This window comes from Eleutherodactylus coqui, chromosome 1 (assembly GCF_035609145.1).
Source record: "Eleutherodactylus coqui strain aEleCoq1 chromosome 1, aEleCoq1.hap1, whole genome shotgun sequence".
Taxonomy (NCBI): Eukaryota; Metazoa; Chordata; class Amphibia; order Anura; family Eleutherodactylidae; genus Eleutherodactylus; species Eleutherodactylus coqui.
The window spans coordinates 368,892,873-368,912,206 of record NC_089837.1 but is presented as its reverse complement, the minus strand read 5'-3'; the positions used below and the strand labels follow the sequence as shown (position 1 = coordinate 368,912,206).

Genomic DNA, 19,334 nt, shown 5'->3' with positions numbered 1-19,334 from the left:
ACAGCCCGGTGAAGAGCTGATCAGCAGGGGTCCCAGTCCCCTGTTGATGACCTATATTTTAGGATAGACCATCAATAGCTTACAACTAGACACCCCTTAAATACAAAAGCACACACACATACTGTATTTGCTCATTGTCTCATTTATGGCGTACCAAAATATTATTGTTTTTGGCAGCGCATCTTCCTGTATAAAAGATAATACTGTGTTGGATCATACTAATGATCATTTGTCACCAATACAGCTGGCATCACCTCATTGATCATCGCTTGTTTAAACACACATGCAAAAGGACCCTTCGTTAGAATGGATTGCTTTAATATATGTAGCCTGTATATGTTTTTCAATAAATCTTGCTTATTCCAAAATTCAAACTAGTTCCAAAATAATGCAGGTTTCATATGAAATCCATAATAAATGATAATGAACATAGAACTCGGGGCCTGCTTTCAATCTTTTCTGCATGTGATGTCAGTGTCATGGTATTTTATACACATGGCATTGTTAGAACAGATTCTGTAACGTGGATCCGGTTTTTATCTGTTTTCAACTGCCAGATGAGAATATTAGAATTACAAAGGAGAAGGAAAATATTGTTTGTCTTTTCACAGCAAGGTTGGGCTACACAAAGGGGTTACACTGCAATCCAAAGATAATATATAAAATAGGCTTATTAGGCAAAGCTAATAAACTGAGATGGAAGACTGGATTCATTGGATAACAGTAAATTAGGCAGATTTATAGAGAAAAATATTATTGACTGTTTCTATTAATTGGTTTCTGTTCAGTGTCTAAAAAAACTAAACTTAAATTGGTTGCATAGAATTGATAGGAACACCTAAGGTCCATAAAGGGGCTTCAGGGGTTCCCCACGATGGATGTGAGTAAAAGTGGATGAAGATTTATATAGCATTCGTGTCATTTTAAGGCACAGTTGGATCCATTGTAAGGGCTCAGTCACACGGGCGCATCGGCACCCGTACACAGGCGCCGATGCGCCCGTGTGACTGAGCCCTTCCTGCAGGAAGAAGACGGCCGTACCTCAAGATGGACGTCTCTCTGCAGCGCTGAAGAAAGAACACATGACCAAAATGAAGCCGGTCACATGTTCTTTCTCCCGGAGCTGCAGAGAGAGGTCCGTCTTGAGGTATGGCCATCTTCCTCCTGCAGAAACAAGGGCGCCTATGCGCCCGTGTGACTGAGCCCTAACAGCCAACTGATTGCTAACACTAGTTAGACTGTAGACCGTATTCCTCCAAACGCAGCTCTTGGGCTATAAGATCATTGGGGACTCTGCACTAGCATACATCAGGGTACGTCTTTGATATGCTAGACATTATTTCACAAAATGCTTTTCAGGTGCGATGTTGTTACTAGTTAATACTTAGGCCTCAGTCAGACGGGCGTGTTATTTTGTGTGCCTATGTGCGCGTAAAAACGCGTTGCACGCATGTGCAAAATGTGCACGACCGAAGCTTCGTGTTTTTTTTGCATGTGCATAAAACAGTGTGTTCACACAATGTAATTATGCGCAGCTCGCACCTATACAGGGTTTGGTTCTATCTTTAATGTGCAGCACGGACCTTACAGGCGCGCATTCTAGGCACGCATGTCCTATCTTTTGCAGGTGCAAGTATTTTGCGTTTAAAAAAAAATGGACATCTGAACACTTCATAGGAAACCAATGGTTCTAATAGACGCGATTTTTTGCATGCACATAGGCATGCAAAATAACACACTCGTCTGACCGAGGCCTTAAACATTATTTATTTATAGATAATTTATATATTGGCCTGTGTGTAGGATTAGAATAGAGATGAGCGAGCACACTCGCTAAGGGCAATTGCTCGATCGAGCATTGCCCTTAGCGAGTACCTGCCAGCTTGGAAGAAAAGGTTCGGCTGCTGGCGGTGGGTGGGGGGGAGCGGGGAGGAACGGAGGGGAGATCTCTCTCTCTCCCTCTCTCCCACCGCCCCCCTCTACTCACTGCCACAACTCACCTCTCACCCGCGCCAGCACCTGAACCTTTTCTTCCGAGCGGGCAGGTACTCGCTAAGGACAATGCTCGCTCGAGTAATTGTCCTTAGCGAGTATGCTCGCTCATCTCTACATTAGAAGTATTGGTGCACTGCTTCACAAATGAAGACCTAATTATATAAATCATGCGCTAGAACACAAGTATTATCTCACATTAATTGAACAAAATGTTTCTAATCAGAAGTTATATACGAAGAGAAATTTGCAGTTTTTATTTAACTTTAATCATCTGCTCTCCTTTTAACTGTAGGCTCTCACCATTAATATTGTTTTAATTATTGATGTTTCATCAGCTTCACATATTACCTAAATTTCAAGTTGTCATGGAGACGTTAACAAAACTCTTTCCCTTCAAATTTTTTGTAATAGAAAAAAAAATCTTTCTCAATTTGCTTAGAGTTTCACTAATCACTTTCATCATACCTCCTAATCAAAATGAGTATGAAAACCAGTGAGGAATATAAAAAGCATATTCCCTTCTTGAGACTGTTTTATAGTTTGCTTTTAGATATATTTCTCATAAATACATTGGTGAAAATTGGTGGAATTTCATGAAGCACGGTAGACAGAGAATGGACAAAAATATGGAAACACTGTACAAAATGCATGGGATTTTAATCATTAGCACTGAGCTGCCCCTTTGACCCGTGTTTGGCTGAGAGCTTTTCTGCCAAAGTTGTGTTTACTTCACCTCTTGCCCTGCTCTGGGTGATTTTGGGAGCGCAGCTGGTAACGCAGTTGAGTGGCTCAAACCCCTGACCAATGGAACCTTTTTGCTCGGGAAGATGTTCACTTCTGCTCGGCAGCATCTCTGTCATATTACTTCCACTTAAAATAGGTCTCTACATGTCTTATTGAAATATGAGTTATAATGCCATGTAACTTAAGGCATGCATTTCGTACGATGTTTCCATATTTTTGTCCACCCTCTGTATGTACAGTGTCACATCCAAAATAAATAATAGCAAATTCAAATAATTCAGACAAACTTTTTACTGTTCAGTACAGGTTTCAGTAGGGAGTGTGCCCACCATGAGCACCTATGCAAACCTGGATCCTTGCAAACATTAAGTCAGTAAATGTTTGGATATCTTGTTGGGGATATGTCTCTCCATGCCTGTATGACCTGTGCAGTCAGTTGTTGTTCAGTTTGTGTTGGGTGGCCATGTGACGTAATTAATTAGAACCCCAGACATGCTCTATTCGGGATAAACTTGGGGACCTCGCGGACCAATTCATGGTCGTGACACCTTGCAAGGCATGTGTTGTGATGACTGCAGTATGTGGAGGAGCATTATCCTGTTGGAAGATACTATTTTGTTGGTGAACATGAAGAGTATGACAACAGGCTGTACCACTCACCGGGCAGTCATTTTGCCTTCAATGACCATGCCCCCCAAACCATGACTCCAAGGTTTGTACCTGTGTGGTGCTCTGAAATCACAGCAGGGTGAGCCCTTTCTCCAAAATGCCAATGAATACACTGACAATTGTCACTTTACCCCAGACAGAATCGGGACTCGTCACAAAACACAATTGTACTCCATTCATGTGTCCGTTTAGATCTAGCAGTACACCATATTAGTCGTTACTGGCAGTGAAATCAAACTGCATGGGGGTCCAAGAATGCAATCCAGCTTCAAGCAATCAGTTCAGAATTGTTCGTGGTATGACTCTGATTTCAACTACTGCTTGGATCTGTGCTACAGTTGCCTATCTATCAGCAGCTACCTCTCTACACAATTTGGTGGTCTTCACAGGACGTTGTCCTTCTGCAAACTTTATTGAACATGTTACTATTAGAGATGAGCAAACCTACCTGGCCAAGCCCCTTTTTCGCCCGGGGGCCCGATTTTCGAGAGTACTTCCGTACTCGGGCGAAAAGATTCGGGGGACGCCATGGGTGAGTGGGGGGTTGCAGCGGGGAGTGGGGGGGAGAGGGAGAGAGAGAGGGCTCCCCCCTGTTCCCCGCTGCTACCACCCGCTCCGCCACACCTCCCCCCGCCCCCCGGCGCCCCCCGAATCTTTTCACCCGAGTACGGAAGTACTCGAAAATCGCGGTGCTCGATCGAGTAATTACTCGAAACGAGAAGGTTCGCTCATCTCTAGTTACTATCATTTGAGCTGGACTAACCTACAAACTACCAAATATTATTCCTTTAGGTCAATAATTCTATATAATTAATAATCACATTGCTTCTCATACAGTAGCCAACAAGGGTAGGCACAATGAGGTAGCATATCTAATCTCTAATCCACTTCTAAAGACCCTGGGCAGACAAGTAGCACTCACAGAATGGATCCATCGGAATTACATCTTGCAAATGGAAATACTGCAGATCACATTCAGTATAATGGAAACCTAACTGCTATTGATCTGCGTGGCTTACTCATCTATTGCAGAGCTTCTGCATGATCAATCCTCTTTGCAAACCCACAGAAGTGGCCTTACAACAGCACCATGTCAGGATGCTTCTGTTTCTTAACCCACAAAGAAAAGTCTGGCTTCTTTGGTTTTGTTTGGCTCCCTTGTTGGCCTCCGTCTTTGAGATATTCTTCAAGTATGGACCATCACTCATTTTTCTCAGTTCTTTGATTCTTATGAACCCAACACCTTATACGCAACAATATTTATTTCTGTTTCTGCAGTTTGCATGGGAACACCATTCACAAATGTAAGTTTTATCTCCCTGTATTTACCTTGAGGCTCAGGGAATGTTTGCTTCCATGAACACTTCTAATAGGTGTGAATCTTATAGGCAACGGTAGATGTTGAAGAACCATCTTACTTCTTACAATGCAGAATATGCTTCTCACCATAATGTCTAATAATATGAAAACATGGGCACAGTTCAAGAATGTTATTCTTCCATTAACCACAGGAAATATATTTCTTGCTGTAGACGTATTATATATGTGCATTGGTGCCTCTGTTTTCTAACATCTCTTGTGCTGGGCTATATTAATTTTTTATGTATTGTGGGTCTCATCTTAATCCAAATTCTGGCAAGCCATCATACTTTATGTAAACACTTAAACAAATGGCCCGTTTCACTGCTTACGTTAAAGTTTTGAGTATATTTTGAGAGAAAATTTTGCCCATGTGTGTGATGTTAGGAAAAATAAATGCATTTTAGCTTAGATTACACAGAGTATTCAAGTAATATATGTTACATTCCTACATGGCAGCCAAGAATTACTGTCCGCGAAAGTGATACAAGAACAAAAGTGCACTGAAGCCTTTTAAACATCTAATAAAATATTCTAGACAAATGTACTAGGTGTAGTTGTATATAAATCGAGTGGATGTGTGATATCTACAGACACAGCGTAATCTAGAATTTTACATAGCTGTCACTTGTCTGGTTCCGAGGATACTAAGAAGTCTTACAGTATTGAATCTTATGGATATTCTTTGGGATTCAGAAATGTCTGGAAACCAGGAATTATTTACTTGAAAACTTTTGAAAAACATTGGGGCAGATTCATGAAAGTGCCAAAAAGAAGATCTACTAAGTCATTTAAACCATAGTTTGCGGTCTATCAGAACAATAATGGCTACACTCAGCGAATCAGGCGAATGGAGGAACTATACAATATGACCCAATATACACTAGACTCTGGCTCCATGATTGTTTGTCTGAGGCTTGTGTGGTTAAGTTTAACTTCTCCATTGAACCCTTTGTGTCCGCATCACGTAAATATATGGCAGCTAGCATTGTGTCAGTCTGCCAAAATGCTGAATATTTATCTTTTCCCTTGCACCGTCCAATGCGGGCTTCCTGTTTAACTATGGGTTCAGGTAGGGCTGTAACTTACAACCTTTGGTCCAGGTGAAGACACTAGGACCTGATTGGTTGGAGTACCAATAACAGTACTTGGATTGGAAGTACTGCCCCTCTGAGCTGTGTGCTCTGGAAAAGAAAGTGATAACACTACATATTAATGAGAATTAACAAGACCAACAACAGCTGTACCTGTCTGTAGAGTTTGGAGCTTTAAACTATCAGTTCCAAATGGCTTAGCTTAGAGGGAACAGTGATCAGAAGTCGGTTCTTTATTGTCAGATGTGAGACACAGCTATTGTGCAGGAACATCATGATGAGTCGGTTCTTGCAGCACAAGAGTGTTCAACTGGGACTGTAATTAACATCAGGAACTGAAGCAATCAGGTCCCAATAATAACACACAACACAAGGGTTTTTAGTGTCTATAGTATGCACCCCCCAATCCCCAAAGCAGGAGTGCAGTGATCATTGGGTTCCTGCAGCATAGAAGTGCTCACATGTGACTGAAATTCACACTGGGAACTAACATGATCAATTAACACCCGCAGAAGAATTTAGGTTTTAATACAATAATACTCCCCATTTGTGATTACCTTGGCTGTTTTCTTCCTAAACCAGTCAGGACTATTATTGATACCAATGCTTAATGTAGTACATAACTCATATGTTAACCAATTTTAGGCAATTATTTCATATGCCTTGAATTATGCAGCTGGGTAATACTTGTGCAACATGAGAAATAAAACAATGTTTTTCTTTATTTGCCATTAGGGTGATTTTACATGGAACAGTATGTCTGGGCGAACTGTCCGTCTGAAATCGGTTCCCATACAAAGTCTATCTGAACTGGAGCGTGCTCGCCTGCAAGAAGTTGCGTTTTATCGACTGCAGCAAGATTTTGACTTAAGTTGTCAAATCACTATCCCCAAAGGTAAACTATTGCATTGCTGCTGCTTTTCTGATTGCTCAACGATCCTTTTTTCTTACAATGCACTAATAATTATTGAAGGGGTATTCTACCAAGCATGACTGTGATGGGAGTTCTTGTCTGTATGGGGTGGCCAGGATGGTGAGGAGTGTAGAAACAACCGAAGAACCTGTCTTAAGCTGTTTCTTTAATGAAGTGAGTGTAAAAATCTATAATGGAAATACCCTTTTGGGTTGCAGTACATTAGTACGGGCTCTTTTACCTGGGGCAGAAAATTCCAGGATGGCAAAATTCACATTGAAATCTTCATGTCTTGTCGCAAAATTGTTGTGGATTTCAGCGGTAGTAAATCTGCAGAAATTTAATGTCAAGTCCGCAATAACATCCATGTGTAAGACTGCCACGTGTAAATTCTGCTGTATGGAATTTGCCATGTCTCAAAGCACCCTACCAGTTGGAACATTTAAAGCTTTTTAGAAAACCATGCCCTAATTAAATTTCTGTAGACATGAGAATGTTTTTGATATTGAGTAGCAAACCATTTCTGTGGCTCTGAAACTCCATCAAATGACAGTAAAAAACAATATTTTCAACTACAGAGAACTATAATAATGGCACACAGCAGTCAGGAAGATGCAAAACATCACTGAAGAAAATTTTAATAACTGTAGGCATCTTTAGCATCAGAAAATCCAGGTTTCATTATAGGGAGACTGGATAAAAATGTAATTTAGTATTGCTGTATCATAGAATCATAGAATGATTGAGTTGGAAGGGACCTCCAGGATCATCTTGTCCAACCCCCTGCTCAATGCAGGATTCACTAAATCATCCCAGACAGATGTCTGTGCAGCCTTTGTTTGAAGACTTCCATTGAAGGAGAACTCACCACCTCCCGTGGTAATCTGTTCCACTCATTGATCACCCCTCACTGTCAGAAAGTTTTTTTCTAATATCTAATTTGTGTATCCTCCCTTTCAGTTTCATCCCATTGCTTCTAGTCTTTCCTTGTGCAAATGAGAATAGGGCTGATCCCTCTGCACTGTGACAGCCCTTCAGATATTTGTAGACAGCTATTAAGTCTCCTCTGAGCCTTCTTTTTGCAAACTAAACATTCCCAGATCCTTGGATCTGTGAATGACTGGATACAAGATAAACATCAATAGAAATAAAAAGTAATAAAAAAAATCACCCTGATGATTCCCAAGTTGTGCAAAGTGCTAAATGTATACAATATACCAAAATAACAGCACAATACCAACTATTGAACATAGATGCATTTGGGGAATGTTTTATTGCATGGTCGTTTCTGCTCCATACAAATTAATCTCTTACTGTACTTATGTTTAAAAAATGATAATATGCAAGTAGTCATAATTATTATGAGTTGAATAGTTATTACGAGTTAATATTACTACCAAAGCAAACCAGCTTCCTGCAGAGCTGCTGTAGCTGTCATCGCTTACTCTGATGCTATTACTGCCATTACATGACATTACTAGGAAGATAAGAAGAGTAGATCTAGTGCTCCATGGATGACACTTGGCTATGCATTCGACAACAGCTACCTAAAGCTTGTGGCCGATTTAAAGTGGTTGTCCGAGAAAAGGGTCAAAAAATGAACAGCGTAAAAATTAATTAGTTCCTTATATGCAGAGTACATGCATAGGACGGGTTGCATGGTCATGATAGCAGCTATATATGCAGAAAGTTTGACTTCCTGTTCTGGTTGACTAACCGATTCCTGAGCATATGTGCTGTGAATAGGGAGGCTTTCCTGCAAGGCAGTGTGTCATCTGCTGAGCAGTGTCTGCCACCTGGAAGGTCCAGGAATAGAGAAAGATTAGTTTATTGAGGCAATAGGGCAATGTGTTTCAACATCAGAGCGATTGCCCCAGTAAGACATTGACATTGCTCCGATGTTGAAATGCGTTGCCTGATTGCCTCAGTAAACTGCTATTTGCGCTACACATGGACCTTCCCATCTCGTTCAGCAGCACTGTGTCCTCCCCTTCTCCTCTTATCTGGTACTTTGACATCCTGCCCCAGTGTTTGCTACAACTTAAGGCTGCATTCACACGAACGTATATCGGCTCAGTTTTCACGCCGAGCCGATATACGTTGTCTCTCTAGGCAGGGGGGGGGGAGGATGGAAGAGCCAGGAGCAGGAACTGAGCTCCCGCCCCCTCTCTGCCTCCTCTCCGCCCCTCTGCACTATTTGCAATGAAAGGAGGCGGGACGGGGGTGGGGCTACGTTCCGAGAATTACCCCCGCCCCCGTTCCACCTCTCCCCATTGCAAATAGTGCAGAGGGGCAGAGAGGAGGCAGAGAGGGAGCGGGAGCCTAGTTCCTGCTCCTGGCTTTTCCATCCTCCCCCCTTGCATATGAGGACGACTTATATCGGCTCGGCGTGAAAACCGAGCCGATATACGTTTGTGGGAATGCAGCCTAACTCTCTGTTAGATGGGATGTGTTGGTAGTATGCATTCATTTCAAACCCTTCTGCAAAACAGTGAGACACACAGTAATTACGGTCTCTATAAATTGCATTGCCTGAGGGACAGCATGATGAATATTTACTATGCAGTACCATCAATGATAGTTTATTAATATACTTTTATACTATTGTTTTATATTAAAAAAATTGTCAAAAATAAAGGAAGCCATTTTATTTATTTTTATAGCACAGATAACACGCTGGCCTGGTAACCCCCTAACACCAATTCAGAGACCATAACATTTTCACATCCCCTAGCAGTGGACTAATTAAGTATTTAATTCTCTACTTATCCTGTTCTGGTATTTTAAGTGCAAATTAATCACACCATGTCTGTGCCTTTTCATATGTATGAATATAAATTTATGTGTCTTCAGATCTATTCTATAAGCTTGAGGAAGGACTCTGGGTAGGTTCTAAAGCTCGCTACACCATCATGATTTTTTGCGAGCCATTAAAAGGTATCATATCTACAAGATTACTTGGTTTCTCTTGCTGAGAACAATCACATTTATTTTTAAACATGATAATTGTGGATTTGTTTATTGTACTTATTAAGCAGTTTATTTCAGTTTTATTACTTTAAAAATATTTCTTTAGAAGCTAATATGTCTTCAGAAAGATGTAATTAAACATGAAATGTGGCCTATTTATAGGTTTTGAAATAAATGTAAAGTTCTAGAATAGCAGACGCAGAGGTCAGATGAAATGTTCCTTAGCTTCCCAAAATATGCTGTGGTCCCTGGGGCTGTGTAGAGCAACAACAGGCACTTTAAATAAAACTAAAATGCTGTGATGATTATACAATAATTGGGGTTATTGCATTTTATACATGTTAATCTCAATGAATCTTATCTTTCTGCCTATTCCTACCTCACACGCTTTATTTCTGATAACTCTCTCCTCGGCCCCCACCAGTCCGGCTTCTGCCCCGTACATTCGACCGAAACCGCCCTCACAAAACTATCAAACGACCTGATGACGGCCAAATCGAGGGGCGACTACTCCCGACTAATCCTCCTTGACCTCTCCGCTGTGTTTGACACTGTCGACCATGACCTCCTACCTACTATGCTTCACTTCATCAGCCTAAAGGACACTGTTCTCAACTGGTACTTCTCCTACCTCTCTGACCGCTCGTTCAGTGTCTTCTTCACTGGCTCTATCTCCTCTCCCCCTTACTGTTGGGGTCCCCCAGGGATCTGTCCTTTGGCCCCCTTCTCTTCTCTATCTGCACAATCAGACAAACCATCCACAAATTTGGCCTCCAATATTACCTCTTCGCTGACGACACCCAGTTATACACCTCTTCTCAAGATATCTCAGCACCCTACCTCCAAAACATCACCGACTGTCTGTTTGCTGTTTCTAACACCATGTCCTCTCTTTTTCTCAAACTTAACCTTTCAAAAACTAACCTCCTTGTCTTTTCACCCTCAACCAGCCGACTTCCCCCCAACATCTCCATATCAGTATCTCGTACCATCATAACCCCCAGACAGTACAACCACTGCCTTGGGCTCACACTGGATTCTGACCTCTCCTTTAACCCCCCATATCCAATCTCTGGCCCGAAAATGCCACCTGCACCTCCGGAATATTGCTAAAATCCGAGCATTCCACTCCATGGACACGCGAAAGACACTCATTGTCACGCTCATCAATTCCAGACTCGACTACTGCATTTCGCTGCTCATTGGCCTTCCCAGCACCAGACTCTCCCCTAACCAATCTCTACTAAATGCAGCAGCAAGAGTCATCTTCCTATCCAGCCATTTCTCAGACACACCTGCACTATGCCAGTCACTACATTGGCTACCAATTAACCGCAGAACTCAATTCAAACTCATTACCCTCACCCACAAAGCTCTCCACGGCACTGTGCCATCGTACATTGCTTCCCTCCTGTCCATACATCAACCACTCCATGTGCTATGCTTTGCTAACACACTCAGAAAAAACACCCCTCTAATACAAACTTCACATGTTCACCTCCAGGACTTCTCTAGAGCAGCACCGATCCTTTGGAATGCTCTACCCCAAAACATACAGACAATCCCCGACATGCGGAACTTCAGATGCGCCTTAAAGACGCACCTCTTCATAGAACCATACCAAACATTCTGATCTAGTCCCCCACTATGGGTTTCCACTTTTGCCTATCATGTACACTTCCTGCCCCACACCTCCTGTACTACCCCCACCTCGTTTGTGTCCCAAAAAACTGTATATCACGTTATCCTCACATTGCTGTATTACCCCTTGCTCCACCACCTGCCCTTGTACCTTCTGTTATCACCCCACCCCTTTTGTTTCCAAATAATTGAATACCACATGTAACTTTGTAATTTCTGTAATTTTCGTATAGTTTGTGTTCCCTATGTGTGTCGAAAGCTCTGCGGAATAAGTTGGTGCTATACAATAAAGATTTTTTATTATATTATTATTATTGTTTAGAGTCATCTTTGGCTATTCTGTGTGGGGATACTGTTTAGGACACTTTTATTAACACTGACATACCGCTCAACAATGTACTACTGAGAAGTACTGGTATACGTTAGTTGCATAATACAGTGCACTCAACTGAACAAGGGCCTTTGTACAGTAGGTGTTGGAAGAAGCGGTGTCCAGGGCTAGAAGGGCTTACAAATACGGTGTTCTAAATAGAGGGCCTTTGTTTAATGTGACTTTACTTTACCAGACAACTGCCGGAAGTGTTTGGTGAAAAAAAATTTTTCCATTGAGTTGACAAGTTGTCCTTTTGTGAAAACTAAATGTGGACATACATGTATCATTAAAATTGGTACATAATCTAGTGTTGTCCCCAAAACAAAATACTGTATTTACTTGTAATAATATTGACTATTTAGAAGATATTCAGTTGTTGATTCAGAATAAATGACCCTATTGTTCAGTGTGTATCTCAATGAAATAATCATGTAGGTCCAAAAACATATACAAATGTATTATAATATACGGGACTAGGATTATAAGGTACTCTACATCACTTTTATTTGTGTTGGCTGAACACATGTCTATTTGGAAAACAGCTGGGATAACAATATGATTATACTGCCAGTTGATGTAGTTAAAGGCAAGAGTTTAACAACTTAGCCCACAATTACGTGAATGTACTGTACGTCATGGAATACATTGTGTTACTGCATCATGCTATACATGTATGTCATTGTGATTGCATAGACCCATGCTATACCCATGTGATTACCAGCAGGAGCCAAGCAGTTAGTAATAAGTGCCCTAGTGTAATGGACAGGATCTCTAATTCTGACTGTTTTACCCCTTGGATAACACAGTCAATAGCGATTTGGACACCTAAGATTGAAGGACAGAGGGGATTAATAGATCGCCTGTTCATGAGGTGTGATTGACATCTGCTACTCTGTAGACAATGGCTATGTTATGTCATAGTTCTCCTGCAAAGACGTAACTTGAAGGTTTTGTTCCCCAATGCAAAACCTGTAACAGGGCCCCCAACTATAATGCTTTCTTCATAGTACCGGGCTCCCTATATGGAAGGAGAGAGCTTATGGGCCCCCTAAGGCTCCTGGGCCCGGGTGCAACTGCATCCCCTATAGTTACGCCCCTGATTCTGTGTATGTTTGTGCGTGAAAGAAAAAGAAATTGAAGCTGACCCTGAGTAAGAGAAATGACAAGTGTGCAAATAGTAAATGCTATTAACGAATATGTAAACACACAATTTAAGACTAAACACAGGAAGTATAATATGCATGTACTAATTTATCTTCAACCAATTTCAACCAAATAATTCAAAATGATAAACTATAAATTAATTATAGACAAATTGTTCATTGCAACAAACATTTTTATGGCATTTCATATTTTCAACTTAATACAAAATAAAGTTGCAACAACAAAAGGTGACGTATAAACAAATGAATACACTAAGTAACTAACTTTATACACTATAGAAGTAAATAGAGAGGAAGTCTATATTCTATAAAGTGAATGAATAGTGCATGACATTATTGCATGTATTTAGATTATTTCTGTATGTTACTTGAAGGCTGAAGGTGTTAATGTTAAGCAAAGTAGTCACCACATTGTAGAAGTAAATAGGGGAACCAGCGTCCCATTCACCCCTACATTACGGAAATAAAGAGAAAGGATCCTGCATTGTGAAATAAGGGGGGACTTTGGTTGGACTCCCACTGATCAATTAGTTTTTACTTATCCAGTGGGTGGGTGAAAACTTGCAACTTCCTCTGCTATCTGGGATACCCCTTTAAATGCCATGGTCAGTATTTCCATAGCTCCACAACACCATACTTTTACTAGCAGCTATTGCAAATTTGTTCCACTCAAGTGAACAACTAATAGCGGCTTAGAGAAATGCTCTACAGTAGCCAAATGGACATTGGAAACCGGTGTTTGGAGATGACTCCATTGTCATTCAGTAGTAAATAGCACCTTTTTAGATTGATTTGAAGTGAAGTGAAGAAAATTAAGATGTGGAATCCATGAGAAGAAAGTAAAAACAAGCTGTTCTTGGATAAATGTACATTGCGTTTCCATAAACAAACATAACTAGGTCCAAAAATCCCTTTTCCTACATGTATTCTTTCGGTGTGTTTTGTACTATCATATACAAGCTATTTGGCAGTGCGAGTATAAACCAGCAATATGCTAACAACTCCCTGCTAAATATTTTTTTAGCTTTTTCAACTCTACTGTGTCAAATACAAACTCTGGGTTTTCAATCTTCTTTACCTTGAATAACCTTTCTAAATATACATACGGACAATTTCCCTTGAAACTATGTGGTTGCTTTGAGAATATGCTTCGTACAGAAACTCTGGTTCTCTGATCTTCCAGTCATTGTACAGTAGAACAGCTGAGACACCTGCATACACTATAGTAAATTGAGGTGGTCTATGGAATGAAGCTGTGATCATTCCCCTCCATAGTTGGTGGTTGGAGCAATTAGTGTCTTGTAGCTGCCCAAATAAAATATATAAGTTGAAAAGAAACTGCTGGAGCCCCCCACTCGATTTATCCTAGGTAGTGTACCTATAGCTACTCTATCCAAGTGTAGAGGAAAAAAGAAATGAACTCCGCGCTTCAGGGATCCAGGATTTGGATTAAACTGACCCGATGAAGCACAGAGTTCTTTTCTTTTTTTCTCTACACTTGGACATTGATCTAAAAGCCCTCGGCGAACCTCCAAAGGGCTATACTCCAGGTTGGCTCTCCAGTAAATCTGGATATCGAACGGGGATTTTCTGTGTGACGAGCAAACCCGGACATGAAGTGCCGGTGGGCCCCCACTCCATATAGGACTTCCCACCGTGCACCAGTGAGTGCCAAACTTTATATCTAATACTTCTTACTTGGATTTCTCCAAAATCTGGAGGCACTGGGACTTAACATTACTACTGTCTATAGCAACTGTATGATACCACCAGAAAAAATAGGATGTCCTCCTCAGTGGGAATAGCGACCACACTTCCATTTAAATCTTCCTACTGAAAATATGCCTTCAGTGTCAGTGCATGCCCAATACATGGAACAACTAAATGCATTGTGTGCATGTTGCTGAAGAATGGCTTCTCAAATTGTTCTTTCACTGTTTCAATGGGACACAAGCATTCTGTGATACGTATCAATAATCCATATAACCACAAGGCTTTGCTATGTCACTCATTCTGTTGAACAGTTAAGTTTTGCTGTTCACATTTAATACTAAATCCAAGTAAGTGCCCGAATCTAATACCTGCTACATTCCCTCTAATCTGGCCTTTTAATATACATATCTGGACTTCTCCACTGTATTAAAATAAACTTGGCATTTCTGTGTTTATACTTTTCCCGAGTACATTCTGCTAATTGATGCCATGGGCTTTTAACATTTGTAAGTGTAAATAACTGCTTATATAGTCATCTACACAAAAGGCTTTAAGTAGCATTTTCAAACACTGTGGCATCCGATTTTTAAACATACTTCATTATGTGATTTAGTGATTTTGATAGTGGTGTTCTCTGGCCCCTGTTTACATTACTTTTTTTTACCAAGGCTTTAACCGCCTATAACCATGCACTAGACATTATCATTTGCATCATCACGGAAGACAGAGCTGAAAAATGACTGCAATGTGACCAATATAATATATCTGAAGTGTATGAATCTTAATTACATTGGGCTGTGTTATATACCATATCATCATGGGCAGTATGGTGGCTCAGTGGTTAGCACTGTTGACTTGTGTGATTGTTCCCAGCAAGAAAAACCAAGTAATCTTGTAGATATGATACCTTTTAATGGCTAACAAAAATACATGATGTTAATGCAAGCTTGCGAACCAACGCAGGGATCTTCTTCAGGCTTAATGAATTGGATCTGTTGCCCTGTAATGCTGGATTCAAGACCTACCAAGGAAACATCTGCATGGAGTTTCCATGTTCTCCTCATGTTCTCCTTAGTATGTTTATACTAATAGGTGAACTTAGGGGACAAAACCATCTGATGTACAGCACAGTGGAATTTACATAAGTAAAATGAATCATAAATCTACACACACACATATATAAATCTAACAAAACTAATTGGTACAGCTAAGTATAAAACACCACTTAGAGACCAACATACAACTAAGCCAATAAGTCAAGAAGTGTCTCCGACATTAACACTCTATAACACATATACATTTAGTGAAATGGTGCTAAATTTAAAACGCATTAAATATTTGTGTGCAGCTTTATTTAAAATGGTTGTGTGATGAGGAGGGCATCATTTAAGGAAAAACATTCTCACTGGTCAGATGTCTCCCAGGTCCAGCACAGTCACTATGGTCCAGGAAGTCGATGCAGCAGTCATGTGCCATTTGTTGTGCACATGATCACTCAGCCAGTCACAGGCTTCAACAGTCATGTGTCTTTCATTGCAGAATTCTGTGATTGGCTGAGTGATCACGTGCCCAATGAATGGTACATGGCTACTGCAGCTACTTCCTGGACCAGAATGGTGATGATTGAAGTGGTTGCCCTGGACTTGCAGCGCTTTTTCTTCCATCCAAAAGCCGGGCAGCTGGGCAGAAAGCAGGCGGACCCTATTATTGTCAATGGGGTCCATCCAGTGCTGTTCAGTTCCATTCAGAGATGTAGCCATTCGGCCGTGGGGATTGCCCTTTCCTGCTCCTTGAATGAAGCAGGAAAGGGGAATGCATGCCACAGATGTGAAACTGCCCTATATGGTGTTTTTTTATGCAACAGTATTTAACCCCTTAATGCCGCTGATATGCCTTTTGACAGCCTGTATTGGCGGTTTATGTATAAAGAGAGCCCGCGCTGCGATGTCCCTCCATACATCACGGGTGGTGACTGTTTCTTACAGCCAACACCTGGCGGCAACAGCCCCAATAAGCCCCAATCACAAGTTGTTGTCTCCTCTTGGGACTAAAACTAAATGTAAAAATAAGAATAAAAGTAATAAAAGAAAAATGCAATAAAAAGCGATCAAAAAGTCGTATGTATTCCAAAATGGAAACTACAGGATGTCTTGCAAAAAATTAGCCTTTGCACTACTATATCGACAGAAAAATAAAGAAAGCTAATGTGCGCAGAAGATGGTAGTAGAAAAGAAATTTAAAAAATTAAATAAAGAAATAAAAGTACAACAAAAAACAGCTATATAAGTTTGGTATCGTAGTAATGGTACTGTACTGACCCATAGAATAAAGTTATCATGTCATTTTGTTGCAGTTTGTGCGCTGTAGATACAAGATGCTACGAAAAAGGCGGAATTTCATTTTTTTCCATTTCTCTCCACTCCAAATAAAGGAGTTACGGTCTTTTAAAAGGGTGTAGGAAAAAACTGGGGGGGGGGGAAAGCTTGGCCACTAAGGGGTTAAAATTACATAGAGGTATTGGGAATAAGCCTTGTAGTTTGCATATTCTTGACCATTAAAAATGAAAACCTTAAAGCACAAACAATATTTCTCCTTGTTATAATTGTATTTGTGTACAAATGTTAACTCCAAATGGTGAAAGAAAAGCATTTACAAAATGAGGTGTAGGAAAAGGGTGCAGACTTCAGATTATTATGCTTCATTATTTCCATGTGCCTGTGCTAATTCATTGAATTTTAGATTTTAAATCTGTTGATTTGTCTGCTCTTCCATTGTGAATCGTTATTGCCAGAGATTTAGAAGAGGTTAAAGTTGGGACAACCTAGTATTCATGAAGACCAAGCTCTGCCAGTGCTTTGTAGCTTTCCAGGAAAAGTCCTTAGCTTTTGGCAAGTATATAGAATGTGCTGTTTTGTAAGATCTTTTAACTTTCTGAAAACAAAGAAATATGTTCTGGATGTCTTTGGAGTAGGTCATAGTGGTGTATGGCTGAGGTAATCAATGGAAAACTCCAGTGAAACAGAGAATATCCAATATTTAGCATCTGTAATGAATGGTTTCTGCAAGCTCCATAATTGCTGAGCAGCACCTAAAGGAGTTTGAGGCCACCAGATATGGCGCTGTCAAGGAACCAGCACAATGGCAGATTTAACTGAACATATGCTGGAGTGGTAATTGTTGGCTAACATTTTTTATATTCACTATAGTAAATTAAATAGTTGCCTACCATATTTGTTATAGGGCTTCCTACAAAAATCTCTGTTTTGCTTGGTCCTGGGGTTCTGGTTGGTTGAATAATGTGCACTAGAAGAAATACATGCTGTAAGGGTTGGATAAGATGCAGGACTATAGATGTGTTGCTACTTGGAAGGGAAACAGATCAGCACGGTTATTAGGTCTACCTCAGTGGAACCTGCTTTTGATGCTTTGTGTTTATTTATAGGTTTTGCAAATCCTGTGCAAATGAGTCCAAGCTTTACTTAGACAGATTAGCAAGACCGTGTTTTTCAGTCTGGTAAAAGAGTTAACCTGTTTTTTTTCTCTTCAGTCAGTCCTATATAATTTATTTGGCCAGTAAACACAGTGAAGGATAATCATCTTAAAAGGCGTCGTTAATGAGAGCTTGTGTGTTCATAATGACTTGGAAAAAGGAAATTAAAACAGGTAGCGTTCAAAAAATCATTAAAAGGAGTGAAAGTGAACGAATCAGTCTTAGCGTGAGCCAGTGACTGAACAATGAACGCGAATTGTTCACTTTTCGCTCGTCGTTCATTTCATGCAGACATAAAAACCATTGTTAGCTCGTTCACTTATGGTGCGTTTAAACAGCAATCGCTCAGTCCCTAGCGAGTGTGAAAGATAGAAGGATGCTCTTTTGAACGAGCCTAAGATGAGTCTGCTTCTCTAAACAGGCTGAGTGACAGCGAACAAAAATCGGCTCATCTAAAAGGACTCTTAGAAAAAAGCTGAATAGATATTGAGAGTATCTATCTATCTATCTCATATCTATCTATCTATCTCATATCTATCTATCTATCTCATATCTATCTAGCTATCTATCTATCTCATATCTATCTATCTATCTCATATCTATCTATCTATCTATCTATCTATCTATCTCATATCTATCTATCTATCTCATATCTATCTATCTCATATCTATCTCTCTCATATCTATCTATATATCTATCTCATATCTATCTCTCGCATATCTATCTCATATCTCTCTCATATCTATCTATATAATATCTATCTATCTATCTAATATCTATCTCTCATATCTATCTATCTATCTATCTATCTATCTATCTATCTATCTATCTATCATCTATCTCATATCTCTATCTATCCCATATCTATCTATCTATCTATCTATCTATCTATCTATCTATCATCTATCTCATATCTATCTATCTCATATCTCTATCTATCCCATATCTATCTATCTATCTATCTATCTATCTATCTATCTATCTATCTATCTATCTATCTATCTATCTATCTATCTATCTATCTATCATCTATCATCTATCTCATATCTATCTCATATCTATCTATCTATCTATCTATATGGACAGCCACGTCTCCATTCTGCCCATGCCTAGGTGTATGACTTGTGTCTGTATCGCTTGACAGTGCAGGGTTTAGAGGACCCGCAGGTGGGCCTCCCACCTATAATACAAATCAGTGTTTGCTCAACT

General features: G+C 40.2%; 2 protein-coding genes across 4 annotated transcripts in view; one reads left to right on the top strand and one right to left on the bottom strand.

Annotated features, from left to right (window-relative positions):
- AMELX (amelogenin X-linked) overlaps window positions 1–19,334 on the bottom strand; it is a 677,225-nt gene that overhangs the window by 60,791 nt on the left and 597,100 nt on the right. The gene's annotated exons all lie outside the window — the stretch shown is intronic.
- The window catches only part of ARHGAP6 (Rho GTPase activating protein 6), a 522,685-nt gene that overhangs the window by 427,424 nt on the left and 75,927 nt on the right, over window positions 1–19,334 (top strand). For all 3 annotated transcript variants that reach the window (XM_066577984.1, XM_066577989.1, XM_066577991.1), the window contains exon 2: window positions 6,597–6,756. In XM_066577984.1, coding sequence (XP_066434081.1) covers window positions 6,597–6,756 — 160 coding nt within the window. The remainder of the gene's footprint in view (window positions 1–6,596; window positions 6,757–19,334) is intronic.